The 18631-nt window shown below is 60.4% G+C and overlaps 3 protein-coding genes across 6 annotated transcripts; 2 read left to right on the top strand and 1 right to left on the bottom strand.

The window, feature by feature from the left end:
* The first annotated feature begins 99 nt into the window (after positions 1-99).
* Positions 100-1374, top strand: PCP4L1 (Purkinje cell protein 4 like 1). The gene is made up of 3 exons (XM_059832043.1): positions 100-123; positions 844-898; positions 1232-1374. Exons 1-3 carry the CDS (start codon positions 100-102, stop codon positions 1372-1374), a joined length of 222 nt encoding a protein of 73 aa, XP_059688026.1.
* Positions 1375-4373: 2999 nt separating this feature from the next.
* Positions 4374-6117, bottom strand: MPZ (myelin protein zero). The gene is made up of 6 exons (XM_059832386.1): positions 6054-6117; positions 5333-5499; positions 5026-5239; positions 4809-4944; positions 4632-4692; positions 4374-4478 (listed from the first exon to the last, which is right to left on the bottom strand). Exons 1-6 carry the CDS (start codon positions 6115-6117, stop codon positions 4374-4376), a joined length of 747 nt encoding a protein of 248 aa, XP_059688369.1.
* A 1256-nt stretch (positions 6118-7373) lies between these two features.
* Positions 7374-18558, top strand: SDHC (succinate dehydrogenase complex subunit C). 4 transcript variants are annotated; one of them, XM_059832242.1, is made up of 6 exons: positions 7374-7401; positions 11275-11331; positions 12161-12262; positions 13079-13140; positions 15389-15552; positions 17579-18558. In XM_059832242.1, the coding sequence occupies exons 1-6, from the start codon at positions 7382-7384 to the stop codon at positions 17681-17683; spliced, it is 510 nt and encodes a 169-aa protein (XP_059688225.1). In that variant the 5' UTR covers positions 7374-7381; the 3' UTR covers positions 17684-18558. The 4 variants fall into 4 exon arrangements, with proteins under 4 accessions (XP_059688225.1, XP_059688227.1, XP_059688226.1 ...); XM_059832244.1 differs by lacking the exon at positions 11275-11331 and having other exon boundaries at positions 7382-7401; positions 13079-13134; XM_059832243.1 differs by lacking the exon at positions 11275-11331 and having other exon boundaries at positions 7382-7401.
* The last annotated feature ends 73 nt before the right edge of the window (positions 18559-18631 follow it).

Here is an 18631-nt window from a genome sequence, read left to right as displayed (position 1 = left end):
GGTACAGGCATGGCGGACAGGGGGGACAGGCAGGCGGGAGGACACACGTGGGTGCTGGGGAGGTGTTCGAGGCGGCAGAGCCCAGAGGGGTCAGGGACCATGGCGGTGGCCGTCCTGCCACCGGTGACCCCGGAGGAAGGTCCCTGTCACCAGCTGCCGTGGGCAGTTGCCGGCGGCGTCCCCGTTCCAGGACCCCTGGGCAGGCCCTGTTCCCCTCCTGGGAGTCACCCCCCACCTTTGGGGTGCCCGGGGATGGTGGCAGCTTGGGGGGCGACGATGGCCACGGCCCCCCGATTCCCCCCGGGCCCCACCCGGGTCCGGCCCCGCGGGGCGTCGAGGCGCGGAGGGGGCGGGTGAGACACGCGGGGGGCGGGTCCTCGCCCGGCCCCGCCCCCGCTTCCCATTGGCTGTTCGCGGCCGTCACTCAGGCGCGCCCCTATAAAGGCGGTGGCGGAGCGCGGGGCGCCGCACACTGGGAGCGGTAGCGACAGCGGAGCGGCTATGAGCGAGGTGAGGGGCCGGTGCCGGTGCCGGTGCCGGTGCCGGTGCCGGTGCCGGTGCCGGTGCCGGTGCCGGTGCCGGTGCCGGTGCCGGTGCCGGTGCCGGTGCCGGTGCCGGTGCCGGTGCCGGTGCCGGTGCCGTCAAAACAAGGGTTTTCCCTTGTTTTTAGTAACGGGGAGGTCGGCCCCCGGGAATGGGGCGGGGAGGGAGGATGCTGCACCCCGGGGGGGAAACCGCAGTGGCTGGGGGGGGGTCACCGGCAAAGCGGAGCCTGTGCCCCCCCGGTGTGGATTTGCTGCCAGGGGCCCCGTGTCACCCCCGGGCACCCCCTTCTCTCTGCAGCACAGCCCCCATGAGTCCCCCTCTGCGGCGGAGGCCCCCGGCGGGCAGGAGGAAGGTGAGGACCCCCAGCACCGGTGGGGTGCCCCGGCACCGGTGTCACCTCTGTCCCGTGCCCCCCGGGACCCCACTGGCTGCTCCCATCCCTGGAGCCTACGGGATCTGTGTCCCCACCATGGGGGGGGTGACACCTGGATGGATTTGGGGACCTGCCCTGTCCTTCCCCTGTCCCTTGGGTGGCTGGTGGGGTGCCTCACTGGGTGTCCCTCACCTGGTGGAGGGGTGATGGGGTGCCCCCCTGCTGTGGGGGTTCAGGGCACTCCCCAGGTGCTGGGGTGAGTCTGTGGGTGCCAGGTTGTAACCGGGGCAGCCCCTGTCCTGTCCCCCCCAGCCAAAGCTGGCAACCCCAAGAAGGTGGAGGAGGAGGAGGAGATTGACATCGACCTGAGCGCGCCTGAGACAGAGAAAGCTGCGCTTGCCATCCAGGGCAAATTCCGCCGTTTCCAGAAGCGAAAGAAGGAGTCGGGGCCCTGAGCAGCTGCGGGGTCCTGCGACCCACGGCGGGCGCCCCGCTCTTGCACGTGGACACGGCCGCATCCTGACCTCTGCTGTGCTGGGGCTGCCCCGTCCTCAGTGAGCGGGGCTGGGGGGGGCTCAGCCCATCCCTACCCCTTGCCCATCCCTGAGCCAAGACCCCGGGTGAAGCTGGGAGGGTCGATGTGGGGGACACACCACAGAGTCCTGTGTCCTCCAGAGTGGAGGTGGCCCTTGTGTGAGGGAATGGCATGGAAATGCCCTTTTCCCTGGGGCAGCCCCCATTTTCCCATCTGTGGCAATGATGCTGGCTGCTGGGGACATGCTTGGGAGGGACTGGTGTCCCCTGAGCTGGGGAAAGCCCCTGTCCCATCCTGGGGGGTGGGACACTGCAGGGGGTACTTGCTGCAGCGCACCATAGGAAACCAGGGCTCCTCATCCTCGCACTGCCCCCTCCCCACACTCCTGTCATTGTCGCGGTCCCCTCACTGGTGGGGCTTTTAGCATGTGTAAAGAATAAACCATTGAGAAGAGGAGCTGGGCTGGCGTGTGGTCTGTGGGAGGGGGTGTGGGGACAGTCCCCAACCCGGTGGGACTGCCAGGTCCCTGCTCTCTGGGGGGGTGGGCTGGGGCCCCCTATTAAAAGCAGCCCTGCAGGTCCCAGGGGCCAGGCTGTCCCTGCCTGGGGGGGCACAGGCAGGGGTGTCCCCCGGATGCTGGTGATGGGGACCCTTGGCTGGTGCTTTGGGAGTGGCTTTATCCCCACCCTGTGGGATCTCCCATCACCCTCCAATTTGGGGGTTTCCCCATTAAATTCTGCTTAATTTATCAGCCACCAGGTTTCAGCCCCCAGAGCCGTGGCCTTGTTTCCCATCGCTCCGCTCTTTGCAGCAGCGATGAAAGATGCTGTCACTTGCTCCTCTTCCTTGGGGGTTGTGGCACTGCATCCCTCCGGGCATCAAAGTTTTCCTCAGGGCCAGCTTTGGTGGTGGTTCCCAGCCCTGTCTCCCACTGTGGCATCACTGAGAGCAGCTGCAGGAGGTACCTGGGCTGCTGCTGGTGATGAGGAAAAAAAAAAGTGCTTTGGTGTGGTTAAAATAAAGCCATTTGGGGGATTTGCATTGGGGTTTCTTGGTGCTCAGACACGAGGCGGCTGTGGGGCTGGTCCCTGCAGTGCCTGATGCTGTGGGGTGACCGGGGATGCTGGCACCCGGTGCAGAGCCACAGTGTGTTGGCAGAAATAGCTCCCTGGAAAGAAAAACAGTGTCGGTGGCCGAGGGAAAGGCAGGGCCCAGGGGACGCCCCCGGGGACGCTGGGGTCGGGCTTGGCCTTTGCTTGCTCTGCAGACTTATTAGGGAAATTACAGCCCCTGTGGTGGGGCGGGGGGGGGGGGGGGGGGGGGGACAGCACAGGGGCCCCTCCCTCGCAGCCTCGGCTGTGTCGGTGTGGGAGCGAGCTAGCTCTCCCAGTCTGTTCCTGCCTGCTCCCGTGCGGAGTTGGATGGTGCAGCTGTGGGCTGGCACGAAGCCCTGGGGCGGGAGCACTCCCGCTCTGCTCCAGCGCAGCGTCAGCCCGTCATGCCAACTGCTGCTCCCAATGCTGGGGCTGTGGTCCCTCCCTGAGCCCCGCTGCCAGGACAGTGACGGTCACCGCTGGGTGAGCAATGGCCATGGAGGGAGACCCCTGCCCACCCCAGGGGGACCCCGAGCCACCACTTGGCCATGCCTGGGGCTGTGCACCCAGGACAGGACCTGAGACTCAGCCTCTGCCTTAAATGGGGTGAGCTTTAATTAATGCAAATGCAACGGCTTGATGGGGATGAGGGGGAAGGTGGCCCTAGGGTGGGGTGCAGCCATGATGGGTGGCCTCGGGGACAGCCCACACTAGCTGAGGGGTGTCCCTGGGGTGCCATGAGGATGCCCTTGAGACGTCATCTCACCCATGGGGAAACTGAGGCACAGAGGCAGCGATGCCCCTTTCTCTGTGGGAGCTGGCGGGCCTCCGTACGACGAGTTCACAAGTGCTTAGCCACCCTCTGTCCCCTCCTCCCTGAGACACCCCCATCTCAAGCAGAGAACAGTGACAAGCCAGGGTGGACGCTGGGCTCCTGGAGATGTGAGTTTTATTAATGGCGCTGTGGGGATGGGGGGGACACGGACAGGGTGTAGAAAAACACATTGAGGAGCAGCACCCGGCTCCGGGGTGATGGGCACTGGCAGCTCCTCCGGCCTGGCCGCAGCCTCTCCTCCTCCACGAGGCTCCGGCCGGCGTGGGGGCCCGGAGGTTATGGGGCGGGAGGGTTAATTGGGGATGGGAGTGGGACAGAGGGGACAGGGCGGGGGTTACCCCGCAACGTCATTTGGGCTCGGTCACGGGGAGAGACGAGAAAACGGCCAGAAAAGGAGCAATGATGGGGTAGAAAAACCCTCCCAGAGACTGGTTTTGGGGGGAACATGATGAGGGATGGGGGCAACACGGTCCTGTGGGGACCCCGCAGGTTCCTGGGGAGGGGGGGACCACGGCAGCCCAGGGGGGAGAGACCCAAAATTCAGTGGTTGCATCTTCAAATAGAAAAATTACATCAGTGCCCGGGGCTGGGCAGGGCAGCGGTTGCGCAGAGGAAGGTACCGACCGAGGGGCTTCGGGATGGGGCAGGGGGATGCCAGGGCATCCCCGAGGCTGGGGGACCTGGGGCGAGGACCACACCCCACTCCTCGCCGGGTCCCACGCCCCGGGGCAGCTGCTCTCCGGAGCCGGGGGGGCCATGCCCTGGCCCCTCCGCTCCGCCGGCAGCTGGGTGTCAGGTCCCCGAGTTCGGCTTGATGATGTGCATCAGGGCGCTCTTGAGGCTACCCTTGCTGGGGGAGCGGACGGCAGGCGGGGGGCGGGCAGCCTCGGCAGCCTCCCCCCGCAGCTCCATCTCGATGGTCATGACGACTTTGGGGGGCCGGGGGGCCCCGACGCCCGCCCCCACGGTACCTTCCCTGCCCGCTAACCGCTATTTCTTATCCTTGCGGGAGTCGCCCGGGGCTCCCTTGGCTTTCTTCTCGCTTGCTGCCTTGGTGCTGCGGCTGTGGTCCAGCATGGCATAGAGCACGGGTGCCTGCAGGGATGGGGCAGCGTCGGCGCTGCGGTACCCCCCCACCCGGGGGGCTTCGCCCCACAGCCTCTCCTCCCACCCCAAAAGGTAGGAAAGGGGTTTGCCCCCCCCCCCGCTGCCAGGCCATTTTGCCCCCTCCAACCCCTCAGTGCTCACCTGCCGGCTGCGCTTGGATGCGTCCTTGGCCGATCGCTGCAGCTTCCCCTTCTCCATGGCACTAAAATTGGGGTGGAAAGGCAAAAAGGCGACTCAGAAAGGCTAACATCCTCCCCAGCCCCACCCGGCAGCCCTGTTTCAGGGGAGGGTTTGCCTTGATCGGGCAGCGGGGCTCACCTCAGCCGTCGCTGCAGGGCTGCCTGCCGCCGCAGCCAGCAGTAGCGGATGAGATAGACGAGGGCCACCACCACAGCCACCAGCAGCAAAGCCCCGCCGATGATGGAGCCCAGCACGACACCGTAGCGGGTGGGCACTGCGGGGACACCAGTGTCCTCTCAGCCCCCCCAGCCGGAGCGGGGAAACTGAGGCAGGGAGGGGACCACCGGCACCATACCTTTCTCAAAGACGTAAAGCGTGACCTGGGAGGACTTGCCCACAATGTCGGGGGGGTTCTTGACGTCGCAGGTGAAGGTGCCGTTGTCAGTGTAGTCCAGGTTGTGGATGACAATGGAGCCGTCCTTGCGGCGGGGGTTGCCCACCCACTCCATCCGCTCCTTGAAGCTGCCCACGTCATCGATGTAGGGCTGGCCCTTGGCGTAGTGGAATATCTAGCGATGGGGACAGACACACGGACATCAGGGTCACGGTGCCTCCAGGCACAGAAGGGCCACCCCGCACCCTGAAGCGGGGCGGGCGCTTACGGAGATGCTGTCGCGGGATCCCTCGGCTTGGAAGTGCCACGTGATGGAGATGTCGTCGGAGATCCACTCGCTGGACCAGAAGCTGCAGGAGAGGGTGACGTGGGAGCCAACGGTGCCGTACACCTCCCGCTGCGTGTACACGTGGATGGAGGACATCGGGGACGGCCCTGCCAGCGGGTACAAACCCATCAGCCCCGCAGGGGACCCTGGCACAGGCATGGTGCCCATCACGAGGGCCACTGGCTGGTCTGTGCCCCCATGCCAGCCCTGTGCTGCCACCAAAGGGCTTTTGTTGGCCCCGGAGAAAGCACAAGGACTGGTGGGGAGCAGCGGCTCTTTGTGCCACCATGGATGCCTTTGCGGGAAGCCTCTGCCCTGGTGTCCCCACAGCCAGCTCAAAGGGGACCATGTCACGGTGCCGGCTGATGCCTGGCGATGCTGGCAGGGCTGGGTCTGGCACCCAGCACCCCTCTCCCACCCTCAGGGAGGTGGCTGGTGCCGGGATTCTCCTTGCAGCCCCGTGATGGGGACCAGGGCATAGCCACAGGTATGGCCCCAGAGCATTGCCACCACCACTGACTGTCCTAAAAGTGGACGTGTGGGTGGCTGCCAGCCCCACAGCCACCTCCCGGGGGTCTGGAGCCCCCCGGTACCCCGCAGCATCCAGGATCAGGATTTCAGGACCAGCAGCCCTGGTTGCCCATCCCCGTCCCCAGCTTACCCAGCACCAAGAGAAGCCCGGCGAGGAGGAGGAGGCTGCTGCCACTCCCGGCACCCTGCGACATGGTGGCTGCCTGTCACCGGCCGACTCTGAGCCTCATGGAGGGCTGGTGGTGCGCGGGGCCCGGCGACGTGCCGAAGGGTGCTGGTGGGACGGGGGCTGAGGTTTAAGAGCAAGCAGCGCCGAATGATGCCGGCGGCGCCCCGGCCTCGGGCCAATGGGCGCCAGGCAGCTGGGGTGGTGGGGGCCAGGGGGTACCGGGCACCCCAGGCTGAAAGGGGGCATTTAGTTTGGCGATGGGCGAGGAGGGGGAAGCACGCGGTGGGGCGGGGGGGGGGTGTCGGGCACACAGCGCCCTTTGTCCGGCTGCATTCCCGCCTGTGGCGGAGGCGGCTCAGCAGGAATGTGGCCGGAGCCGGAGGGCACTGGCACACGGCTGTGGTGCCCAGTCAGTCCCAGGGACGGACCTGCCTGGTGGGGCTTGGGGTCTCTTGCCGACCGCGCCAGAGGCCACTGGCACATCCCCTCCTGTCCTGCGGCCCCGGGCCGGCTGCTGGCACCCTCCGGCGTGGTCCCCACTCCAGCCCCTCTGCGTGGGGCTCCCCAGCTGGCACTGCCAGCTCGGGCCAAGTGCGCTCCCAGGCAGCCTCTGCTCCAGCTGCATTTTGGTGTGAAAACACCCCTTTGACAGGGTGATGCTGGACGTTCGCCCTGGGCACAGAGCTGGCCGGCTCCAGCCGCGGGACGAGGGGCACATCTGTCCCCGCGTGGCGCAGAGCAGGGAGCCATCAAAGTCCCACTGCCCCGTGCGGAGCCCAGGGCAGGAATTTGCACAATGACCCCTCCGGCTGCTTTGCTGCCGGCTGAGGGGCAAGTGGTGTTTTGGGGTGGAAAGCTCCAAAGTGGGGTTTCCCTCAGGTTTTCTGTCCCACAGTCCACGGCTGGGGAAGGGAGGGCGGGGGACGGCGATGGGAGCTGCCAGGTTTTCCTGCTTCAACGTCCTCCATCGGCTGCGGGCGAGAGCGTCCTGGAGCGCTGGGGACCCCCATCCCGCCCTGGGGCGGACGGGCAGCCCTGGGGGCGGGCGGACGGGCAGGCCCGGGCGGCACGGGCAGCTCGGGGGGGTAGTGGGCAACCCCGGGGGTTAACCGGGGGGGTAGCAGGCAGCCCTGGGGAGGAACGGGCAGCCCCGGGAGTTACTGGGGGGGGTGGTGGAAGCAGTCCCGAGGTTAACGCGCCGTAACGGGCAGCCCGAAGGCAACGGGCCGCCACCGGCGGCGGGGGCGGAAGTGCGTCACGGCTGCTTCCGGCCTGCGGGGCGTTCCAAGATGGCGGCGTTGGCGTTGAGGTGACTCCCGGGGGGGGCGGGCCGGGCGCCGTAGCGGGACCCGCGGCTCAGGGAGCGGCTGCGCGGCGCTGCGGGCGGACGGGCTGGTTGTGCCGTCCCGACGGGGCCGGGTCGCGCCGCTCGGCCGGGCTGCGGTGCCGCCGGGCGGGGCAGCCCGGCGGGGGAGGCGTCGTGGCGCCGGGGGCGCCCCGCAGCCGCGCACGGAGCCCCGGGCCGCGGGGGCTGCGCCCGGCCTGGCTGTGGGTAACGGCCCCCGGTGCGGGGACGGGCCACGCCGCCCCACCTGCGCCAGTCCCTGGGTCCTGTCCACCCCCGCCCCGGGCCGGGCCCGGCCCTCCCCGGACCCGCCCCGGTCCCTGCGCCCCCGGGCACCGCCGTTTCCCGGGGCTCGCTGAGGGCTCTTTGTGACTCCTCCCTTGGTGTGTTTAAGGCGGGGGATAGGGCCCGTGTCCCCGTGCTCCCGCGTCCCCGGTCCAGCGGCTGCAGGGAGGCATCGCCCCCTCGGGCGGCTGAACCGTGCCGCCGCTCAGCCGCAGCGAGCCCCAGGGACAGCCCTCGGGGTGCGAATGGTGAAGTGTGGAGCCGGGGCAGAGCAGGAGCCTGGATCCCCTTGGGCTGCGGGGGGGAAACCGAGGCCTGGGCACTCTGCAGGGCTGAGATCAGCCCGGCTGTGGGCGAGGCTGGCGGTTTATTGCTGCTGAGAAGGGCAAACCTGCTCCTTCCCACTCCCTGCGTGCAATTTCTCCCCATCTCTCGCTCCTGTGGCTCTTGGTGGCCTTGACTGGGTGAACAAACGTCCACGGTACCACCCGCTTGGCTCTGTGGGGGTGTTCCCCACCTTGCAGGGCCACCCATTGGGGTTCTGATGGCTTCGTAGGAGCTCAGTGGTCCCGTGTGGGAGTGTGTCCTGCCATACCCACGGTGCTGAACCACAACGGGGAAAGGCATTGTGTTTGCTTGGCCTGACGGTGCCTCTTCCCATCTACCACCCGCACTGGAAAGTTTTGTGCCTCCTCGAGGCCATGACTGTCCCCCTCCCAGCCCCCGTTTCTGACGTTTTCCTCTTTGATATCAGCCAGGAGATGGTGTTTGTGATTTCATTCTATTAATTTATTCTCTTTCTAGCAGTTGTTGGAGCCGTCATGCTTTTGTGTAAAGCTCTTTGTTGCGTGTGCGGGTTTGTTTAAAGGCAGGATCTGCCGGCAGCAGGAGAGGTGGGGGGTTTCGATACCTGCTTGGGCAGACACCCCGCAGCTGCTGCTTGAAAAACAAGAGAGAAGTCACTCGCTCTGGTTTGAAGCCTGTGCCTGATAACTTCATACCGTGTCTGCTTCTGCTTGTCAGATGAAAAAGCATATATAATCACTTCTCATTTGCCGCCTCCGTGGTGAAATCCAAGTGATTTTTATAGACCTGTCTTGCAGGATAAATGTTAACGACATCTATCGATGTGACAGTGAGCTGATGCTGCTCCAAAGCTGTCCCCCACGACTCCCAAAATTCTCCTCCTGAGCTAGTGGAGCTGCATGGTGGGGTGTGTGCAGCCAGTGCTGTTCCACCGCTGGCTGTTTATAAGTGTCTCATTTAAGCTGCTGCTTTACCCTTGTCCTTCTCCAGCCCCACGTGAGCAGCTGTGCTCTGTAAAGTCTCTGATAATTAACACCGTCCGGGGGTCTCCTGAGTCTTTGCAACCTCCTCAGGAGCGGGAGTTGGCTGGGGTGCTGTGGGGCGCTCTCAGTGGGGTCCGGAGGATCCTTTTTTAGGACCAGTTCTTCTTTTTAAAAAAACATATTTATCAGTGATCTGGGATAAAATGCAAGTTAATGCAGGAAGAGCTGGAGAAGATGCAACAACTTAGAGAATGATAAATAATGAAGAGGACAGGTTCTTGGAACAGAGTGACCTTGATTGCTTAGCTGGAGGGCTGTGTTTTGCAAGCAATAGTCATTGCACTGAAGCAAGATGTAATGCTCTGCATCTAAAAAAAATACTAAAATTGAGCCAAGAGGATGGGGAGTTCTTGGTGGGGAGTTTAGCTTTGAAAAATGGCAAATGCGTTGTGGATTTTATTCTTGTTTTGAATATTGTGTGTGATTTGGAGCCAGCCCTCCCTCTTCCACCACCCTGGCCCCCAGAAGAGGTGTTAAGCGGCTTCTGTAGAAGGAGAGATGAAGCAGGTTTGGCCTTTTAATCTGGAAGAGTGGACCGAGGAGGGCATGAGCGAGGTGTATAAATCATTAGTGGTCTGCAGGTAGAGATTTATTGTTCATCTCCTCTCCCCTGCCCAAGAACCGGGAGGTGGTGGCTGGCGCTGGTCCGCAGGGGCTTGGGACAAGCAGGGAGCTGGTTCTCTGCATCTGGTTAAGCTGTGAGAATTTGTGGTGGAAGTTGGGGGGGTCCGGAGGTGGCAATACAATTTCATGGTGAAAAAAGCCATTTATTATGGACTAAAACCCTCTGGCTTGGGAAGCAGGTGAGCTGTGTGTGGTGGGGGGTGCTCCCGTCTGTTTTCTGAGACTTTTCTCAGGGAATCCATTGTCGGCTGCTCTCGGGACCTGATGGTGGGCTTGGTGGAGGTTTGGCTGGGCTCAGCCATTGCTGTGTCCTGCTGAAGCTCTCAGTCTCGCTGTCAGGCTGTACTTCAGGGAGTGCGTTGATAAACTAGAGGCAGTTCAAAGAAGGGTTTTCAATCAGAAATGTTGTACTGCAGCTGAAAATTCATGCATCCAGAGAGGACGCCTTCCTAAAAACCTGCTGTGTTTCAAGTCCAGCCTTTGAACGTGAGGGAGGATTTTGAAAGGAAACATCCTAACGATCATTTACACAGGAACTCGGAGTGGTTAATAATAATGACTTTTGTTTTGGATTTACACCTGGTGAAGAGCTGACCTCCAGATGTTTTTCCTACCATGTCCTTGAGACTGGCTGTAGGACAACTGAAGAGCAGCAGAGCTTCGTTTATCTACCGCTGTTAATGAAACTGCGGGAGATGCTGGTACAGATGCTTGTGCATTTGAGAAGATTAATTAGTGTTTCTCGCAGATGAGCGCACCAAATGTTATTATACACCTCGTTCTTGTCATGTCGTCAGGAAAGGCAGCGCTGCCTGTTACACTTTGTCCTGGAGAGGAGCGGGTGCTGCAGATTCCAGCCCACATCTGCAAGCGCTCGAGCTGCGCTGGGCCGGGGGCCTGTTCCTCCCCGCTCCTGGAGAGATGCCCTTGAATGTTAGAGTCGCGGTTACTACAATTGCTCTGCAGAGAGTGGCACCCACTCCTTTGGGCACCACAAAATCCCTTTTTACCTCCCGCCCCGAGCCTTGGTGTGGCTGAAATGCTGTGTGCATTGGGCTGCGACAGTGACCTCCCATCTTGCCAGTGCTTGGAGCTTAATGAAAGGCGGTGGCAAAAACGCTGTAATGAAAACAAGTGTTTGGAGGAAGGGGGTTTGATATCTTCATCTTGGACGTGTGGAGAATGGCAGTGTGAGCCAGTCCTTGCCATGGAGCTTCACAGATGTGCCTTTCTGGGGATGTGTGCTGCCCACCCCGATAATTGCTGTAGTGAGAGTGAAAAATGGACTGCCTCAGCGTAGCTGTGAGCTTAGAGTGCTGTTTATGTCTGTCTTACAGCTGAGTAGACTAATTACAGGGTATCGTAAAGAATGAACCCCCAGGCAGAGTCTAGAGACTCTAGTTAAGAGCTCAGTGTAAGAGAGAAGATTTGTGGAGGAACAACCCAGATCCTCTCATGTTAGGATTGATTTTAAGATACGAACCATTGAAGTGGCGAATCCCCTCCCCAGCACCATCTTGTTGGCATTTTCAGGTGTTTATTTGGCACTCACAAAGCCTTTCTGTCTTCTCTCTTGCAGATGTGTCGGTCGGCGATGCCTGCTGGCTCGGCTTGGCCCCGGCCTTTCTGTGCGACAGTGAGTCCAAGGTTTTACTGAGAGTAACGGGATTAAGTTCTTCCCCAAGGGATCCCATCTAAGGCCTTGGAGCATGTGTGCGCTCCATCCGCTTAGTAATTCTGGTCAATCAGCGACATGTGTTGGCTGGGCACTTGCCGCCTCATGCCACCATGAGGGCACGGCCTATTTACAAAGGGGCTGGGGCTTGTGGATGGGAAGGAAGGGAGAGGCTGGCCGTCTGCTGAGGCAGGTCTAGGTCTCTCACAGGGGCGGCAGTACCCCTGTCACCCCTCTGTGCCACTCTGCGTGACAGCTTTGCACCTGAGGAGGGCTGGGAGCTGCAGAAGCCCTCTTGTTCTTGCGCTTCGTGCTGCCGGGCTTAGGGAGATATAGTTATTTTCTACTAAATTGGGCTGTAAGTGTAATTGCTGTGTAATCTCGGGAACATTAAATTACAAGCTCTTTATTTGGTACAGTGTGCAATTACTGTGGCAGTAAAGAGCAGGTTGCATGTTATCAGTGTTATATAATGTGTTATCTGATATCCTATACCCTGATTTGGGTGGTACTGGGGGGGCGCTGGCTCGGCTCTGCTGGCTGAGTGGATTCCAGTACAGCAGCTTACCATCCTGTGTAGTATTATTATTCACTCGGGAGAGCTGGCAGTGATCCTCTCCTTGCCCGTGTCCGCGCACAGCTGGAGCTGTTCTTTGTGCTGCTGTAGTCAAGGTCAGCCAGGAGCTCACGTCCTGCGAGATGGAAAGCCGCCACAGCAAAGCCTGGCAGAGCGGGCAGGGGTAAAACGCTGCCCATCTCTCCGCACCTCCCGTCTCCTCTTCTTTTGCAGCGTTGTCCCGATGGGAACAACAGCCAAGGAGGAGATGGCCCGCTTCTGGGAGAAGAACACCAAGTCCAATCGTCCCTTGTCCCCTCACGTCACCATTTACAAGTAAGAGCCTCTTGGCCTCCTTGGCTTCACACTGGGGCACCTCTGGGCTCTGGCACACAACAGCTCTGTCCCTGGAGGCGCCCTTGGGTGGGAGGGCTGTGCGCATTCCCACTGTCACTTCAGGCGGAGGATGGGGAGACCCTCTACATTGTGCTGTGAACAGTCTGAGTGTGGGAATCACAGCCTCCCCCATGGAGTTGATGACACTCGCTTTTTTCATACGAGGGGTTGCAGAGGGGTACAGTCCCCCCAGAGCTGTGCCTTGGGGTGCTTGCTCAGGGCAGCATTTCCAGACATGCTGTTGAAAGGCAGCTGCCTCCGTGGAGGGCGGTTGTGCAGAATGGTGTGTCCTGCTGTGGAGTTGGTGGTGCTCGGGGTGGAGGCAGGAGGCCAGCTCGGGGCTCTCAGGTTCCCTCCTTAGAGAGGTGACGGCTTCTTTGGGGCCGCCTCAGTCACTTTTCCAGGTTCTTTTGTTTATCCATGAGCCTGGATGCCCAAACCCTGCCCCTTTGTTCCTCAACTGCAGGAGCTTTACAGTCTTCTCCTGTTTCAGCTCCCTTTAAGCTTTCTCAGCAGACGCCCTTCCCCTTCCCAAACCCGTGCCAGTGGCATTTGCCATTCCCAAGCTGCCTCTGCAAATTCCCCTGTCTTTCCACTTTTGCTCTGGCTGGATTCCTTGAATAACTCCGAGTGCAGAAATACCCGCTCAGCAGCACAGAGCTGTCTAGGAATAAACGGGCTGTGCTTTGTCCCGCAGCCTCGGAGGCCTCCCTGGTGGTGTGCTCTGTTTTGCTGACGAGGTTGGTTGTTTTTCAGGTGGTCCCTGCCCATGGCGATGTCCATCACGCACCGGGGCACTGGCGTTGCGCTGAGCTTAGGTGCGTGCATCTCCCACCTGCTCGTGGTGACGGAGGGTGGGAGCTGCGGGAGGGAAGACGCCCCTGACTGATTTGGAGACGTGACTCCAGGTGGATGTTTTCTCTCCTCTGTCCCCAGCTTCAGCAGTGGGTTTTCTCCTGGGAAACGTGTGCTTTGTCCTCTCCCTTTCTCCGTCCCCTGAATATCTCCCCATCCCTGTTTCTTTGTACCTGGGTCCTCTTGTGCTGCAAGTGGCTCTGATCCTGCAAAGGCAGCGATGCTCCCCCATACGTAAAAGCCTTCAAAGCCTTTGCAGCACTGTGGCCTGGCCTGGCTGCTTTCTTTGGGGCCTTCCCCAGCCTGGAGAAGGCTGATCTGCTGCTCCAGTTCTCAGCCTTTCTCTTCTGGGGCTGTTTTTTTCTGGTTTACCCTTACAGAAGACCCTGTGTGAGGGAAAGACTGACAGGCAGGCAGAGCTCAGAGTATTTTCCTTAGCACAGGTGGAGTTCTTCACCTTCCTGGGAGTGGCTGCTGCTTTCCCAGAGATCCCGGTGGGGGAGAAGGCACCAGTGTCAAAACCAATAAACTCCCTCTAGCAATTTGACTTGCATGGTTTGACTAAGTGATAGGACATCTAACTGTGAAAGGCTGTTTCATTTCCATTAATGCCCTCTCATAGCAGCAGGAAGGTGCTTCTCTGGTAGCTCCCTTTTGAGGGGGTGGAGCTGTTGAGGGTGTTTGCAGAAAGGCAGGGAGTGAAGGGACTCAGAAAAGATGTGCAGCACTGAGGACTCATGTTCTTCACTTGGCAGAGTGAGAGGGAGCAGCGAGGGCGGCAGCCTGCCCTTCCCAGCCTGGCCTCCCATGAAGACCTGGGAGTTGGGCTCCTAGAAAAGGGCACCCACGTGCCCTCCTGCTTCCATATCTGCACGGCAGAGCCCTGGTGAGGGCTCAGCTTTGCTCCCAGGCTCTGCTCCTCCCAGGCCAGCCAGCTTCTGCCCAGCTCTGCCTCCGAAGAGTGCACGCATCCTCTGTGGGAGAGCAGCTGACAGCTGCCTGCTCTGAGCACGGCAAGGTGACTTTGCCTGTGTGCACCCTATGAGCCCAGCTGGCTCCTTTGGTGTGGCTGTGTGCCCTGCCCCGTGCGCAAATCCAGGGCATTGCATGGCAGCTGTGCTGGCACCAACCGGCTTTGGGATCTTATCTCCAGGAGCTTGGGATGTGTCTGGCCTCATGGGCTGAGGTCCCGATCCAGCTTGCTGTCAGACGGGCCCAGCTGGCAGGTTCATTGTTGCCTTTCTGCTCCGATCCATTCGCCTCTGCCGGAGGGGAAATTGTCCCCTTTCCAGGCAGATCAAACACGAAGGAACATTGCTTCTGCTGACCATAGCTCAGCAACCAGGAGAAGGGGGGGGGGGAATGTTCAACTCCGCTCTGTCAAGGCCTGTAATTACAGGAGCCTCTGACTTCCTGCGCCTCTTGCAGGGTGAACACAAAGGCCATTGAGGAGACAAGTGGCTGAGTGAGGAAGCAGCTGGCTGACTCGCGCTGCCAGCGCCGGCCTCAGCCGAGGCGCTCAAGCTAACGTGCCGCAGTGTAATCAGGCACTATTGAGCAAAGGGTGAATCGCGACTTGGCTGACTGCTGGCTGTGATTATTCCCATTCTTTTGGCAGCACCATCTGGAGAAACCCTCTTGGCCTAGAAACAAGGAGAAGCTGCCACGGCTCCTGCAGCTAGTGCAGCCATGCATGTCAGGCTGTCTCTTTGTCTGATGGTTCCTTTGCTGGTCCCTGCTGAGGCAGCCTGGCTACATCGCTGCCTGTGTCAGTGGCTGGTGGCAGAGGGGTTTCTGTCCCGAGATGTGGATCTGGGGACTTTGTTGAAGAGCTGCCACCTTACATTTCTGAACTTCGTTGTCCCTTTAATCTTGAATTTGGGCTGGTTTGGCTGCAATTGCATGAGCTCACGCCAGTTTGGTTTCTGGGTGTTGTATGAGTAATGCAGCCCCCGGTGCAGGACCCAGATTCGGTGCGTTGCTGCCCCAGTTTGAGTCCTCAGCACCCCAGGGTACACTGTCACAGTGCAGCTGGCGCTGCCACCAGACGAGCAGAACCCTTCTCCCTCCTTCCTCCGCAGGCCACCATGAGCTGATGGTGGTTCAGGCTGTTACCAACCAGAGACGTAGAGGTGGCCCGGGGCTCTTTGTGGACAGCGAGGTGCTGGTAATGCTTCTGCTGGCTTGACCTGTGAGCTTTGTCTTTCTCAGGAGTCTCTCTCTTCGGCCTGGCTGCCCTGCTGCTCCCAGAACAGTTTCCCCACTACCTGGCCATGGTGAAGTCGCTCAGCCTGGGGCCTGCTCTCATCTACTCTGCTAAGTTTGCTCTGGCTTTCCCCTTCTCCTACCACACCTGGAATGGAGTCCGACACCTTGTGAGTAGCCCCTGCGAGGGGCCGTGTGCGTGCTTGGGTGTGTGAGGGAAGGGAAGCATCTGCCATCTGCGGGAGCGCCCGGTGCGGCATCTGGGAAGGTGCCCTTGGAAATGGGAATTAGTCACCTTAAGTGCTTCAGAACCTCGGTGCTATTTTTGGGTACATTTAAGTTGCAAAGAGCATTGCTACGCTGGTACTTCACCGGGTGGCACAGCTGGCTGAAGCATTCCCCCGCATTTCCTCGGCTGCAGGAGACGGGCGAGGGGTGGCAAGAGCAGTGTTACAGCCAGGGGACGTGTCTGCAGAACTGCGGGCTTGAGCCCTGCAGAAGTGCCACCCGTTGCTCGTTATCTCACCCTCGTCACGCAGCCGTTGCGCTGTGATCTTCCAAGTGCTTTGTAGTATTTAATGAGCCCAGATGTGTGGCGGAGGATTGGAGGTGGCGCTGCCTGCGCAGAAAGTAACCTGTGATGTTTGCTCTGGGCTGAAGCGAGGGACAAGCAGCTCTGTTCAGCCGAGCTTCCTGTGTTTGACAAAGGAGGGGGAGCTGGAGAGCTAGAGTTTCTGGCTGGGAACAGTACAAGATGTGCTGCTTTTTGTAGTTGATTTTGTGTTTTCTGTAGCTCCAGATAGGTTAGGTTTTACAGGAGCAAATTGCAAAGGCAGCTGGCCTGGAGCATGACATGATCCTTCTGCTCTGGGCGGGGGGAGCATCACGTGTGGAGCGGTGCTGCAGACATGGGCTTGCACTGCAGGTGCTGATGGCTCCCAGTGTTTCCAGTGTGGAAACTTGGGACTTGAGCACTGTTGGATGTTTTATCCTGTACCCGAGAGCAGCCATTATGAGGTGCTTGTGTCATAGTGCCTGGAGTGCCTGGCTGAGCTGTTGGGGTGAACAACATCTGTGTGCTGTGAGAGGAGGCCCCTCTGCAGCTCCTCGGGGTGGACGGTGGCCAGCCAGCAGCGCTGCGAGTACTTGTTATCTGCTTTTCAAGCACTCTGTATTGGAGGAGGTCTCGGAGCATGACGCCTGCAGCCGTCTGAGCCCCGCTTGCTCATGGAGATGCTGTTGGGCAAATGGAGCAGTCATAACCGGCTGTTTGTTCAGAGCATCGTGAATCGAATGCGTGCTGAAGTCTCTGACTGCGCATATATATTAGGATGCCAATTAAATTGTCTGAGAAGGAAACCAGCAGCGTTGGCCCCTGGCTGTGCTTGGCAGCGCAGCCCATTGATGACAGAAGGGGAGTTAACAGGGAGCAGGTTCAGTTCAGTGCCTCTGCCCCAGGTGCTTCTCTGCTTTGAGTCCCAGGGGCTTGCTGTCAGGCTGAGAGGAGGTGTGCACTCCCCATGCTGCTCTCAGCCACCCTGCTTTCGCTTGGCCAAAGTCAGGTGAGAGGTGCAAACTCAGCTGCAATACCTGGGAACGGAGGACACCCAGCTCCGGAGTGCTGTTCCAGCATCCCTTCCTGCCATCTGGGCTCAGCCTGGCCTCCACGGCTCACACTGTACCCAGGGGAATATGCAGAGGTGCTGGGGGCTGAGGCTTATCCCCACCCGCTCGGCTCTGCCTGCGGGGATGTCAGCGCTGCCTCAGATCTGCGGCTTGCGTTGTGTTTTATAACCTATTTCTGTCAGCAGGAGAGAAGCAAGCGGAGAGCAGCTGCCTCTTTTGAAGTGAACCTGGCGCGCTGCGGCTGTTGGGGATTAGGGAGAGCTCACAGGCGGCTTTGCCCATAGATGGGGGGGCTTGATTGCGGATAAGCTTCCTCTGGCACGGCACACATGTGCCTGCACCCAGGGTGACTCCTGCACCCAGGGAGACCCATGCCCATTGCCTGCAGCAATGGACACTTGTAGCCCTCCCTCCGGTCTGTACCCGGTGGTCCAAAGGCTGTTTTTTGGGGTGGTCTTGCTAGCTCTTAGCAGAAAGATGCTGCCTTTCTGCCTGCGACTGGCACATCCCCCATCAGGGACCGTCCCAGCCCTGTTGAATTAACCATGCTGTGTCTCTTCTCTCTTGCAGGCATGGGACATGGGGAAGGGGTTCAAGATCCCCCAGGTCAACCAATCCGGGGTGCTGGTCCTGATCTTGACCCTGCTCTCCTCCGCGGGCCTCGCGGCGATGTGAAGGTACCTCCCGGTTGACGGCCTCCCTTTTTTTGGAAGATTTACTCCATCCTGGCCCACCTCAAGACGTGCATGGAAAGGGAGGCGGGAGGACAAGCTCCCAATAACTACAAATCTTTGGGGAAGGTGGCACTGCCCCTCCTCGCAAATCTTGTGGATGATCAGAGTTGCTTTTCATTAGCCCGGGTGATGTGCTAACCCCCTCTTAGTGGTGGGGGAACAGGCCCGGCTGTCTCCTGCCGTGCCACATGCCTGAGCAGCCGCAGAAAGCCGGGCACAAATTAACAGCTGATCTCGGCACATTCAATCTTTCGCAGAGAACTGCCTAGCTTCTTCCAGGCAAACTCCAGGACATTTCTTTTCTCTGCTCTGTCCCCAAGCTTGAGACAATGCTGAATCTGTGTCCCCACAGGTCCGAGTGGGCTCAGGGATGGCTGGTAGTGCGTGTGTAGGCCCGGCACAGGACAAGCATCTCCATTGAGGCAGCCTGTGCCAGGGCAGGGAGAGCAGGCGGAGCTGCCAACGCCAGCACCCGTGAGGGGAATGGGTGATCAGTGCCGTCCGGGTGCCGCACCAGTCGCGGCACCCTGTGCTTTCCGAGCCTGGCAGCGTGAGCCGGCGGAGATGAGGTGCTCAGACCTGCAGAGGTTCAGTCCCCACTCCTTATCCTTGAAATGTCATGATTCAGCCAGCTTTGGGGCCTTGGATCCCCTGACAGTGAAAATGTCCGATTTTCCCCTGTTAGGATAAGTTACCCTGTCCCTGGCACGACAGGGAGGGACGTGGTTTTCCAGTCGCGTGTTGCCACCAGCTCTTGTTTCAGCACTTGTCACTCATCCACCTTTGCAATAAAGCAGCCTTGATCCTGCACGCTGAGCCGCTGAGTTCATCATCTGTGCTTGACACTGTTCACCAAGGTGAAATTGGCCAGGAAGGGGTGTTTTGCTCT

Source organism: Gavia stellata, chromosome 33 (assembly GCF_030936135.1).
Source record: "Gavia stellata isolate bGavSte3 chromosome 33, bGavSte3.hap2, whole genome shotgun sequence".
NCBI classification, from domain to species: domain Eukaryota; kingdom Metazoa; phylum Chordata; class Aves; order Gaviiformes; family Gaviidae; genus Gavia; species Gavia stellata.
Note: the sequence above shows the minus strand (reverse complement) of the source record. Positions and strands in the feature narration are given on the sequence as shown.